Raw genomic sequence first — 14,169 nt, forward strand, 5'->3', positions numbered from 1 at the left:
CAGGGCTTCTTTCTTGATGAAGGGCTTTTGCCCGAAACGTCGATTTCGCTGCTCCTTGGATGCTGCCTGAACTGCTGTGCTCTTCCAGCACCACTGATCCAGATGCTGCTGAACAGATCACAGTAACTCCATCAAAATCTTTAGGAGGCTGAACTGCATTGGGAAGTAGACATGTCACTTGGAAATCTGAAAGTGCTTGCTTACCCAATCTGGTTTCATAGAGTCATCCAGCACAGAAACAGACCCTTCAATCCAACTCTTCTATGCCAACCAGACATCACAATCCAACCTACTCCCATATTCTTCTAAGCCTGTCCTATTCATGTACTCATCCAAATGCCTTTTAAATACTGAAATTGTACTTGCCTCTACTGCTTCCTCTGGCAGCTCATTTCATACATACGAAAAGGTGTGTGTGTGAAAAGGTTACCCCTCAAGTCCCTTTTAAATCTTTCCCCTCTCACCTGAAACCTATGCCGTCTAGTTTTGGACCCCCTTCCCCCTGCCCCAGGAAAAAGACTATACCTATGCATGCCCCTCATGATTTTATAAATCTCTAAGGTCACCCCTCATCCTCCGATGCTGCAGAGGAAAAACATCTCAGCTTATTCAACCTCTCTCTATAACTCAAGCCCTCCAGTCCCAGCAACATCCTTGCAAATCAGTCCACCAGCTAAACCCAATGTAAATATAGCAATAAAAAAAATTCAGATTCAGAAGTAGCTTCACAACCCAAGTGTGGTAAGAAAGATGAACTCACCTCCAGTGAGACTGGGTTGAGTCAAATATCATGGATACAATTACAAAGATAATGAAAGAAGTACACAGTTATGCTTAAAGAAAATTAGATGACAAAACGGAGATTGGATAGGAGCATAACTGCCAGCATGAACCAAGTGACATTTGACAACATTGTGAACACTTTTATATGGGATAAATCAGAACTGAGATACCAATCTACCTTTCCAGTAGTGGTTCCAGCCAACCTATATGGCATTCACAATGGCAGTCCAAGAACGTCAAGATATCACCTGTCGCTATAGATGCACCCAACAATCGTGCACGAACTAAACCTTCTCTCTTTCGTGCGCGTATCAACCGTACTTTGCGAAGAGTAGCCACGTAGTCTTCTAAAGGCTTTTTCAGGTGTTCTGGGAAAGCAAACAACAAAAAATTAAAAGTCAGATATTACAATAAAGGTTTCTGCTTTAGTGCAACTTTTCCAGAAAATTTTTCAAATGTATTGCACTACAAACTCACTTCAGTAACACGATCGTTCTCAACTTTTTTTTTAAAGTTACTCTTCAATTGCAGCTTTAAATCAGATACAAGACCTTTATGTATGGGATGCAATTGGTCAGATTTCAGAGCAGCATGCAAATTCAGAGCAGAGAGGAAAGAGGTACTTTTTGCTTGTTTTTTTTAGTTGATAGCTTGTAAACTCTGTTTGAGAATAAACAGAAACTCGGGACAAGGGGCCCAGCACAAAGCAAAAAGTGACATCACAGGAGATGTGTCAGTTCACGGGATGATGATAGATTAGAAATTACTTTCCAATCGCAGATAAAGACAGAAATACTTACAGATTACAAGCTAAAAGATCAGTAGGATTTTTATTAGAAAACAAATTAAGAACTGATAAAATAGAGATGCAGGGCCACATGTTGTATTGTACCTGCACATGGGGGCTAGTGGACCACACTGTGGTCCACAGTGACCACATCTGTAATAAGTGTCAACTGCTTGTGAAATTCAGCTCAAAGTTGATGAGCTGGAGTCTGAGCTTTGAACATTGCAACACATCAGGGAGGGGCAAGAGTTACCTGGATGCTGCACTGCAGGAAGCACTCAACACCTAGATTAACTACCTTGAAGTTAGTCAGTGGTCAGGGACAGGATGGTGCAACTCGTAATGAGATAGGTTGTGGGATCCAGGAGATGGTGCTGAAAGCACCTCAGTCTTTGAGATCATCTAAAAGATTTGAGATTCTTGCACCTTGTATGGCTGAGAGCAGAGGCTGGAGGGAGGGGATGAGCAAAACGACCGCAGCACCATTGTAAAGGGAGGCATGCAAGAGAGGGCAAAAAAGAGAAATGTAGTTGCAATCAGGATAGTACAGTCAGGGGAACAGACACTGTTCTGTGGTCAGGATCAAGAGTCTTCAAGCTGGATTTCCCTGTCTGGTGCCCTGGTTCAGGATATGTCAACGGGCTTGCAGAGGAACTCTGAATGAGAAGGGAATATCCAGTTGTTGTGGTCCATGTAGGTATCAATGGTATAGGTAGAAAGAGGAAGGAGGTTCTGCTGAAGTAGTATGAGCAGCTAGAGACTAAATCAAAAAGCAGAACCAAAAAACGTAATTATCTCCAGATTACTATCAGAGACTAAAGTTAGTTAGCATGGGGTCAACAAAATTAAAGAGGTAAATATGTGGCTCAAGGATTGGTGCAATAGAAATTGGTTCAAAACTCCTGGGACTTTGGCACCAGTATTGCGGAAGGGGGGAGTTGTTCTGATAGGACATGTTCCACCTGAATCATGCTGGGACCAGAATCCTTGCAAATCATATGTAAAGGAGAAGGTAGGATTGCAGGTTGGTGACAAGTTGATTTTTTGATTGCAGCTTAAAGAATATGGAGTGGCCTGGATAGAGTGAATGTGGAGTTGTTTCCAAAAGCATAGCCTCAAAGTGAAGATGACCCTTCAGAGGTGAAATGAGGAGCTACTCCTTCTGCCAGAGGATGGTTGATCCATATAACTCATAGCTGCAGAAGGCTGTGGAGGCCAAGTCATTGGGTGTATTTGAGAGAGAAGTAGATAGGCTCATGGTGAGTAAGGGGATCAAGGGTTACAGGAAGAAGGCAGAAAAATGAGTTTGAGAAACATATCAGCCATGAACGAATAGCACAGTAGCCTCAATTAGCTGCAATACCTTACTGTCTGTCTATACAAAAAAAGGAAAGCGACAGAATGTATGAATGTCAGATTGTACCAAGGAACCATGAAAGTGCAGGGAGATTAGATGATAGAATAAACTTAAAGCCTTTATATTTAGTGCACAAAGCATTTTGAAAAAGATAGATAACTGACAGATGAAACCATATTAAATGAATATGATCTCATAGCTATTACAGAAACATAGTTACTAGAAGATCAAAACTGGGAACATAATATTCAGGAATATTTGGCCGTTCAGAAAGGCTTGGGGATGGAAAAGGTGCTGGGATAGCACTGTTAAGAAATGAAATGAGGACAGTTGCGAGAGATGATATAGGCCCAGATGATGTGGAGTCCATTGGAGTAGAGGTAAGAATCAGCAAGGGACAGACAATTTTGTTAGGAACATTGTCTAAACCCTTGAACACTGAAGGACACGCTATAAATCAACAGATTGTCGGAACACGTAAAAAGAATAGAGCAAAAACGATGGGTGATTTTAATCTTAATGCTTAATGGATTAACCAAATTGGAAAAGGTAGCCATGACAATGAATTCAAAGAGTGCATTTGAAATAGTTTTCTAAAGTATTACATCATGGAGTCAACCAGGGAGCAGGCTACCCTGGATCTGCTAATGGGTAATGACGCAGGTTTAATAAAGGACCTCCAAGTAAAAGATCCCCTAGGAAGTAATAACCACAACACGATGGAATTTAATACTCAATTCGAGACTGAGAAACTTGGTTCAGAAACAACTGTATTCAACGTAAAGAAATTACAATGAAATGAGGATGGCTAAAATGACTGGTTGGATAGATTAGCAGCATGGACAGTAAGCAAGCAGTGAGTGGCAGACATTTAAGGAGATAATTCATGACCCTCAGCAAAAATGTATCCCAATAAGGAGGAAAGATTCTGAGAAAAGGGAGCGAACTATGGCTAATAAGGATGTTAAGGAGAGAATAAAGTTGAAAAGAAAAGCATAATTAAAAAAAAGGATGCCAAACCCAGTAATAGCCCCGAACACAAATAAATTCAGAATCTAACAAATGAGGACTAAAAAGATAGCAAAGACAGAAAATAAACTACGAGGACAAACTAATGAAGAGTATTAAAACTGATAATACGAGCTTCTTGAAATATATGAAAAGGGGAGAGGTCAGACTGAATATAAGCCACTTAGCAAATTAATCTGTGGAGCTGGTTTTGGGGAATAAGAAGTTGAACAGATACTTAACATCAGTCTTTATAGTGGAAGGTATTTTGAACATTCCATTAACACCAAAGAATACAGAGGAGGAATTAAGTGCCATCACAATCAATAAAGTTGTAGTATTAAACAGAGTAATGGAGCTAAAGGCAGGGGAGTCCCCTTGCCTTTATGATTTATATCCTAGGATCCTAAAAGAGGTTGCTACACAGTTGAGACATTGGTTGCAATTTTCCAAAAACCAAGAAAATCATAATCTAATCACGTAGAGTCAGCATGACTTTAGGAAAGGGAAATCATGTTTAACTAATTTTCTTTTTTTTTCCAAGAATGTCTGAACCAGAGTGGATAGAGAGGAACCAGCAGATTTGTTGTACTTACACTTCCAGTCAAGATACCTCAGAAAAGAGTGAGATTAGATGAGAGCCCAGACTGTTGAATATAGTACATTGGCATGAATCGAAAATTGGCTAATGTGAAGCAAACAGCAAGTGGGGAGATGTGGTTCTTTTTCAGGTTGGCAATGTGACCAGTGGGTTCCACAGGAATCAGTGCTGGTACCACAACTATTTACAATATATAATTAGGACTTCGAGTAAGGAGGTGAATGTACTGGAGTCCACATTGCAGACAACACAAAACTAGGTGGAAACACAGGATGAGAGGGGGATACAAACAGATTACAGAGAGATACTGATAGGTTGAGTAAGTGGGCAAAAAGAGTAAAACATGGGGAAATGCAAAGTTGTTCACTTTGAAAGGGAGAACAAAAGAACAAAATATGATTTAAACTGTGAACAAAAACTGCAGGAACGTACAACACTAAGGGTCTTGAGGGTACTCCTGCACAAAACACAGTTAGCACACAACTGCAGCAGGCACTCAAGAATGTTTCATGGGAGTTCGAGGTTAAGAGTAAGGAAGTCTTTCAGCAACTATACAATACGCTGGTGAGACCACTTCTGGAGTATTGAGAGCAATTTTGGTCCCCTCATTTAATTGGCAGCAATTCAGAGAAGGTTTATGGCGATGATCACTGGACTGAAGGGATTGCCTTACGAACAAAGGTTGGAACTCAACTTACTAGAGTTTAGAAGAATGAGTAACTCGGGGTGTTTTACAAAGTTTTCATTGAAATATGTAGGATTCTTAATGGGCTTGACAGGGTAAATGCTGAAAGGATGTTTTCCTTCATGGGAGAGTCCAGGATCAGAGAGCACTGATACCCATTCATGCTGAGACAATTTAAGACACAGTTTATGAGGAATTTCTTCTTTCAGAAGGTTGAGTGTCTTGGAACCCCTTGCCACAGACAACTTTGAGGGCACAGCTCTTGTGTATATTTAAGGCTGAGATAAATAGATTCTTGACCAGTGTGGGAATCAAGGGTTATGGGGAAAGAGCAGGCAAGTGGACGCTAGGAATGTTAGATCAGCCATCATTCTATTGAATGGCAGAGCAGGCTCAAGGAGCCAACAACCTATTCCTATTCCCATTCCTGTGTCTTATGGTTGAACAAACTTATATTCTCACATATGGCACAAGAACATGGCTTTGTCAGCTCTGAAACTGATGGCAAACTAACTAACCAACCACAGACTTGGCAAGATTCTAAGTAAGGTTTCAGCAAGCTGCATATGCCAGATAGAAAACACTAAATGATTTAATTACAACACACTGAACAACCATAAACTTTTATTTGCACATGATGAGTTTAAACATTAATATAATAACGTTTGAGAGAAGTGAAAAAGCACACACAATTTGGAGCTCACTGAGCCTTGTCAAAGCAACATTGGCAGTTGCTATAATCATAGTGTAATGTCTGGGCAACTGCCAATGACTCATGGTTGGGTTAAATGCTAACACCAATCTTCCTTTCTATGCTGCTCAGTCATCTTTGGTGGAGGAATGACCATGAATAAGATGCAGAAGAGGTTGCCTCTTCTCCTTGGTATATTATACAACAGGTAACAAGACAGATTACATGAACTCAAATAAATTAACTATCGCTAATAAAAATAGAAAACATGTGCCTTCATCAGGAGACTGTGTCAGTGTCCAATAACTCCAAACTGCCCTCAGATTCCATATGGCAGTAATTATATATCAGATTGTGATGCCGTGTTAGTGCCCCTTTTTTGGAGCCAGAGACATTGGTTTACGTCCCATCTCATCACATTCCTGGAAAGGTTAATTTAAATATATCCACGTCCAAACAGTCAGAGTTTCAGCATAACCATATTTTAACTTTATCATGACTATTACAATATACAACAACAATAGCAATAGAGAATCCAACCATCAACCCTTGAGATTCAATAGCATCACAATCGCTGAATAGCACTGACCTAAAATGGATCTGGACCACAAATACTGCGGCATCAACAGTAAGTCAAAGAGTAGGTAGGCCAGTTGTAACGTTAAAAGATTAGATTGCACTCTTTCTCTGGACATTAATGCAATATTAAAGGGTTAAACTATACTGTTTTTGAGTGGGGGTGACATTCACTCAGGAATGTGGATGACTCCCACTTCATTCGGCCAGCCATTTACTACTACTGTCCTGCTAATATCAAATTAAAACTCTCATTCAATCCCTTCCATTCAAAAATGTTTTCCTCGCCATCCCCCTATCTAGGGCATATCACACCTACATAGTCCCTACGATTAGGGAATTTATATTTACATTATCTCCGAGAACGACCTCATCCTACCATTGTACTTGGGGTACCATGTGATTATGGGAGTGTGGCCAGAGTACCTGGAAGCATTACCAACTGACCTGTATAAAGGGATGCGTTTTCTTTTTTCAAGGACTCTTTTGACTCCATTTCACCCACCTGTGAGTAGGGTCAAAGGGGGTGGGGGGGGGGGGGTGGGCACACAGCTTGTACAGGCTTTAATAAACTTTAACAGTTTGTGGAAGTTGGTGTGTGTAAATTGCACCTAGTGTGAGAGACACCTTAGGAAAAGAACCTAACGCAGTTAACTATATTAATTCACTTCCTGATTCTGAAAGCCTATGTTTCTGCAAGGTACAGTCAGGAGCACGATTCCACTTGCTCGAATGGTGACAACTCCATTAACAGTTAAGAAGCGCATCAGGTAAAGTAGCTTGCTTGACTGTCACCTTATCCTATATTTTCAACACGCACTCCTTCCACCACGGATATACACCAGCAGCAACATATGCAAGATGGACTGCAAAACTCTCCAAGGTTCGACGGACAGCACCCTCACATCGACAACCTCGACCACCCAGAAGGGCAAAAGATGCACCCAAACATAACTTCTGAAGTACCCATCTCTTCCCTCCTCTTCACCCCCATCCCCCCACTCCTCCAAGTTCACATCCTGATTTGGTGCTAGACTGATTCAAAATCCTAGAATTCCCTTTCTGAAGTGCCCACCTGCAAACCACAAGTACTACAGTATTTCAAGATGACAGTTCACTGTCACCTTCTAATGGGCAACAAATTCTGGCCAAGCTAGGAAAGTACACATCACACAAATGAAAATAGAATCTTGCCTATTTCGTCAGACTGTAAAACTGAAGTAAGGATGCCAGCCAAGCTTTTTGAGCAATACCATCAAATGTTTTACGGCCATCAGGGGACACCCCAAATGAACAATCTAAGCAACCAATTCACAGATCAACTGATCTGCTTTTTCGCCAAACAGCTGGGCGGCACGGTGGCACAGTGGTTAGCACTGCTCCCTCACAGCGCCAGGGACCTGGGTTCAATTCCCGCCTCAGGCGACTGACTGTGTGGAGTTTGCATGTTCTCCCCATGTCTGCGTGGGTTTCCTCTGGGTGCTCCGGTTTCCTCCCACAGTCCAAAGATGTGCGGGTCAGGTGAATTGGCCATGCTAAATTGCCCGTAGTGTTAGGTAAGGGATATATGTATGGGTGGGTTGCGCTTTGGCGGGTCAGTGTGGACTTGTTGGGCTGAAGGGCCGGTTTCCACACTAAGTAATCTAATCTAAAAAAAAAGCTCTCTCAAGGTGCATGTTCAGAAGAAAACTGTACCACAAATACTAGAATTACTACTCAATTGATGGAAAACACAGAATAAAGCAGCTTTTCAGGATTATGTTAAAGTATTTAGATAACAATGACAACCATTTAAAGCTCATAAACATAAAAGCATTTGTCATTGTTGTAAAAGCACAAGCAACATTTGCTTATCTATTAAGGAATTGTGGTTTGAGATTTCTCAACCTTGTGCTCTTATCAATTAGCTCCAAAAGAAAACACATCTGACTTTTCACAAATCAGAACCTAAAGTAGCAATAATAACAAATAGCTTGTTGCATATAGACTGGGAAATGGTCATAAATTAAATAACGATTTTTTAAAATTATTATTACTGAAGCTTCTCTTCTAAAAAAAACTCCAAGGAGGAACAATAAGAATAAAATGCTTCAGATGCTCAATGACATGATTATCTTTCGCTACACATACTTCACAAAACAAAGTCGTCTAAACATGAAGTTATATCTGACGATTTGTAAAGTTATCAGTCTGTGACTTCCAGCAATAAAAGTTATATGCAGAAGTTTTATATAGAAACACTTTATAACATTTACTTCAGAAATAATCTTTGAAGTTTTAAAAATGGGTCAATCAAGGAATAATATGCAGTGACACTAAAAGTAAATCCATGCCAATATTGTAAATTAGTGTGTCAGTAGCTTGTGCATGATTAAAAAAAATTTTTCATGTCCAAGTTTTTTGTGTATTCCTCCTTATGCAATATAATTCACGGTAATTCAGTTAAACGACCTAAAACTTCAGGCAATACAGACCGTGAAGATCACAGAAAATGGAATATATACTTGCCCTACAAAATCCATCCAAACAAATTCATATTAAAGCATTTGTAACCAGAATCTCCAAGGGAACAATCCATTTAGACCTCCTCCTGAGGTCCCCAGCATTGCAGATTCCAATCTTCAGCTAATCGTTCTTTTTGTTATTCATCCTTGGGATGTGGAGACCACTTCCTGGACCTGCATTCATGAGCCATACTCAATTAGCCTTCAAATGAGAGCCTTGCTAGGCCATTTTGTATGGGAGTTAAAAGTCAATCATGTTGCTTCGAGCCCAGATTCACATGCAGGCCATACCAGTAGGCTTGGCTGACAACCTTCCCTGAAGGACATGGGTGAACCAGACAGATTTTTACAATAACTGACAATGGCCGCTAAGTCATTACCAGACTCACTTTTAAATTTGATGTTTTTCAGTTGAATTTGAATTTCACCTGTCATCATGGGATTCCAATGCATATCCCCAGAATATTAGATTACTCGTTCAGTAACATTTCCAGTGCACCACCAATTGAAAGTTGTCGGGATATTCCCACAAAAGTACTAAAAGTTTGTGACCCAAGCCAAACTGCTCCAACATGGCATCTATCTAGAAACATGGAAAATTTTCCAATTATGTCCCGACCACAAAAGGCAGGACAAATTAATCCAGCTAATTATCACTCGAACAGGTCATAAAGAGAAAGAAATAATTGACAGTACCATCAGGAAGCTTTTCTTGAATAATGGCTGGCTCACTGACATTGATTAGCATTCTATCACAGCTACTCAGTTCCCGGCCTCATTACCACCTTGGCTGAAACATGGGCAGAAGAGATGAAATCCAGTGATGAGGTAACAACTTTTGACATCAAGGTAATATTTGATCAAATGTGACACCAAGAAGCCTGAACAAAAATGAAGTCAATAGGAATCAGGGACAGGACTTCCCACGAGCTGGAGTTATGCCTAGTACAAAGGTAAATACAGAGGAATCTCGATTATCCAAATACCAATTATCCAAAAATCAGACTATCCGAAGATGATCTCAAGGTCCCGATGGAAACATTGCATAAAAGACGTGTTTCCAACAACGATCGCATCTATTGGAAACAGTGATTAAACAGGCATTGTCTCCAAATGACTGACCAGCCTCCCTCTCTCTCCCTCCACATTTTCCCTGGAATTCTATACAGGGGCATATGCTAAACCTCCCTTCCCCAAATAGCCCCTCCAACATTGTCCTGTACAAGTGAAGGTGGAACCTGTCAAAATGTTGCAGTACAAAGTTGTGGGGTTGTGGCTGCTTGTACGTGTGCTATTTGGAGACTTACCCCCGCAAAGGCAGCAGCTGCAGCATTCTGTTGTTGGTGTCCAGTCCAGCTGCCCTGGAGGGGGGGTGGGTGCGTACGAGGTCGGGGGCGGTATTAGATGAGGTTTGGGGTGGGGGGAGGTGTTGCACGGGGTTGGGGTGGAGGGGAGGCAGTGTTAGATGGGGTTGAGGGCAGGGTGCAGTGTTGGGGGTGGTAGCAGTGTTAGATGGGTTTGGGGCAGGGGAGGTGTTGCATGGGGTTGGTGGGCAGGGCAGGAGTGGTGTTGCACGGTGTGGGGGAGGTGAGGTGTTGTATGGTGTTGGAGGTGGTGGGGCGGTGTCTGACGGCGTGGGGGCGGGGCCTCACGCGCTGTGTGCTGCTGCACTCTCCCGAACAAGGAGCAGACTTTAAAAGTGCAGAGCCCTAGAGGAAAAGCATTTAATTGATTATCCAAATGAAAACACGCCCACCCATCACATTCGGAAAATCCAGGTTCCCATGTATTTGTGACTGTTGGAGGTCAGTCATCTTAACCTTGGGACATCACTGCAGCAGTGTAAGAGGATAGTGTCCTAGTCCCAATTAGCATTAGTTTGTTAGATAAATGACCTTCCTTTCTTCATAAGAGAGGAGATTTGCTGTGATTGCAAAATATTAAATACCAGCTGCAACTCTTCAGATACGAAAGCTGTCCATGCCCACATACAGCAAAATCTGTATAACATCCATTCTTGGGCTAATATGTGACTTATAGTATTCGTGTCATACAAATGCCAAGCAATGACCACCTTCAAATCTATCAGGTCTGACCATCTTCAGCTGCTTCATCAATTGCCTTCCCTCCTCATCAAAAATGTCAGAAGTGGGATTGTTTGCTGATGATTGCCCAACGTTCAGCACCATTACTGACTGCTCAGATACTGAAAAGTCCATATTCAGCAAGAGTTGAGTAAAATACAGGCTTAGGTGGATAAATGGCAAGTCAGGTGATCGCCACAGTCATATTCCTGTATTTCTTCAATTTTAAACCATTTTAGTCTCAGGTGTTATCAGATGATGGAATCAAAAATTGACAATATATACCATACCAATATTGTAATAACTAAAAAATAATATTCATGACAAACAATACTTCCTTTACCAGGATTTGAAAGATGCAAATTGTCGCTTTTTATACAGAAGTTATGCCTGTGGTACGTTTAAAATGACACTAAATTGCAAAGTTAAACATGAGTTTTCAGTTCTGACAAGTCAGATTGGACTCAAACGTTAATTGTTTCTCTCTCCATTGATGTTAAAACAGGAAATGGTAAATATTTACAGGCTACCAAGTAAAACACCACTATGATTTATTTTTAAAATAAAATTGAGAAGTAATTAAAACAAGAGATCTCAGGCCAGGGAGATGTGTTGTATCTGCATGATGTGGGGGTTGGTGGACCCCACTGTGGTTCATATTGACCACATCTGTACCAACTATTGGCTGCTTGAGGAATTCCAGCTTAGAATTAATGTGACAGAGTCTGAGTTTTGAGTACTGCCATACATCAGGGAAGGGAGAGAGTTTCCTGGACTTGAGACAGGTAGAGAGAACTGGAAGGTAGTGCAGAAGGACCTTCAGTCTTTGAGCTTATCTTACAGGTTTGATTAGATTCCCTACAGTATGGGAAAAAGGCCCTTCGGCCCAACAAGCCCACACTAACCCTCTGTAAAGTAACCCACCCAGACCCATTCCCCTACCCTACCCGATTTAACCCTGACTAATGCACCTAATACTATGGGCTATTTATCATGGCCTGCAAATGTTTGGACTGTGGGAGGACACCAAAGCACCTGGAGGAAACCCACACAGACATGGGGAGAATGTGCAAACTCCACATAGACAGTCACCCAAGGCAGGTATCGAACACCGGTCCCTGATGTCATGACGCATCAGTGTTAAACATTGAGCCACCGTGCTGCCCTCAGCATTTGAGATTCTTGCTCCGTGTGAAAGAGTGGGGGCTGTAGGGAAGATGAACAAACTAACCATAGCATCATGGGAAAGGAAGCCATTCAAAAGGGGGCAATAAAAGAGAAATGTAGTTACCATCAGGGATAGTACAGTCAGGGGAATAGACATGGTTCTCTATGGTCAGGACCTAGAGTCCTGAAGGTTACGTTGTCTGCCTGGTGGCCGGGTGCAGGATGTGATGTTGCCGGGAATGGAGGGTTTCAGATATCAAAATAAACTGGAAAGGCTGGGATTTATTTCACTGAAGCACAGAAGGTTGAGGGGTTACCTTATCGAGGTTTATAAAACCATGAAAGGCACAGAGTGTAAATGACATGGGTCTTTTCCCTAGGCTGGGGGAAGTTAAAACTATGGGGCTTTATTTTAAAAAGTGAGAGGAGAAAGATTTAAAAAGGACTTGAGGGGGGCAACTTTTTTCTTTGCAGAGTGAGTGATTCACATGTGGAATAAACTGCCAGCGAGAAGTGGTGGCTGCAGGTACAGTTACAACATTGAAAGGTTCCTTAGGGGCGGCACGGTGGCACAGTGGTTAGCACTGCTGCCTCACAGCGCCTGTAGACCCGGGTTCAATTCCCGACTCAGGCGACTGACTGTGTGGAGTTTGCACGTTCTCCCCGTGTCTGCGTGGGTTTCCTCCGGGTGCTCCGGTTTCCTCCCACAGTCCAAAGATGTGCGGGTCAGGTGAATTGGCCAAGCTAAATTGCCCGTAGTGTTAGGTAAGGGGTAAATGTAGGGGTATGGGTGGGTTGCGCTTCGGCGGGTCGGTGTGGACTTGTTGGGCCGAAGGGCCTGTTTCCACACTGCAAGTCTAATCTAATCTAAATCTAATCTGAGCAGCAAAGGTTTGGAGGGATACGGGCCAAACCCAGGCAGGTGGAATTAGTTTAGTTTGAGAACATGGTTGGCGTGGACTGGTTGGAACAAAGGGTCTGTTTCCATGCTGTAAGACCTCATCTGTGTTGCAGATGAACATGGAGTAAGAGTGGAAAGATCCAGTTGTTATGGTCCATGAAGGTACCAATGATACAGTACAAAAAGAGAAAAGTAGTTCTGTTGAGCGAATATAAAAGCAGTCGGTAGCTAAATGAAAAAGGAGAACCAAAATGATGAAAAGCTCTGGATTACTACCTGAGCAACAAGCAAACTGGCACAGAGTCAACAAGGTTATAGAGGTAAATACATGACTCCAGTGTGGGGGTGGGAGAAACGGGTTCAAAATCATGGGACATTGACACCAGTTCGTCGGGGGGGGGGCCAGGAGGGAGTTCTTCTAATGGGATGGGCTCCACCTGAATCATGCTGGGACCAGCGACCTGGCAAATCACAGAACTAGAGCTGTGGATAGGGCTTTAAAACAAATAGTGGGGGAGTGGGTTCAGTTACGAAAAAGGTAAGGAATGGAGAGCTCAGGAAATGTTTTTAAAGTTTCTAGAACAAGTGGGCGGCACGGTGGTTAGCACTGCTGCCTCACAGTGCCTGAGACCCGGGTTCATTTCCCGACTCGGGCGACAGACTGTGTGGAGTTTGCACGTTCTCCCTGTGTCTGCGTGGGTTTCCTCCGGTTTCCTCCCACAGTCCAAAGATGTGTGGGTCAGGTGAATTGGCCATGCTAAATTGCCCGTAGTGTTAGGTAAGGGGTAAATGCAGGGGTATGGGTGGGTTGCGCTTTGGCGGGTCGGTGTGGACTTGTTGGGCCGAAGGGCCTGTTTCCACACTAAGTAATCTAATCTAATCTAATAGTGCAGAGAGCACGGAAAGTATCATGAATCTAATTTCAGGCACAGAAGGTAAGGGGACAACTATGAGAAGGGGTGGTTAGTCAATGCAGAACTGAAGGTTCTACTTGAATGCATGCAATATGTGAAATAAAGTGAGCT

The 14,169-nt window shown here is 42.3% G+C and overlaps 1 protein-coding gene across 1 annotated transcript in view; it reads right to left on the reverse strand.

Annotated features, from left to right (window-relative positions):
* galnt12 (UDP-N-acetyl-alpha-D-galactosamine:polypeptide N-acetylgalactosaminyltransferase 12) overlaps positions 1-14,169 on the reverse strand; it is a 75,641-nt gene that overhangs the window by 34,263 nt on the left and 27,209 nt on the right. The window contains exon 3 of the mRNA XM_060824780.1: positions 962-1,151. Within this exon, the coding sequence (XP_060680763.1) occupies positions 962-1,151 (190 nt within the window). The remainder of the gene's footprint in view (positions 1-961; positions 1,152-14,169) is intronic.

This window comes from Hemiscyllium ocellatum, chromosome 5, assembly GCF_020745735.1.
Source record: "Hemiscyllium ocellatum isolate sHemOce1 chromosome 5, sHemOce1.pat.X.cur, whole genome shotgun sequence".
Taxonomy (NCBI): Eukaryota; Metazoa; Chordata; class Chondrichthyes; order Orectolobiformes; family Hemiscylliidae; genus Hemiscyllium; species Hemiscyllium ocellatum.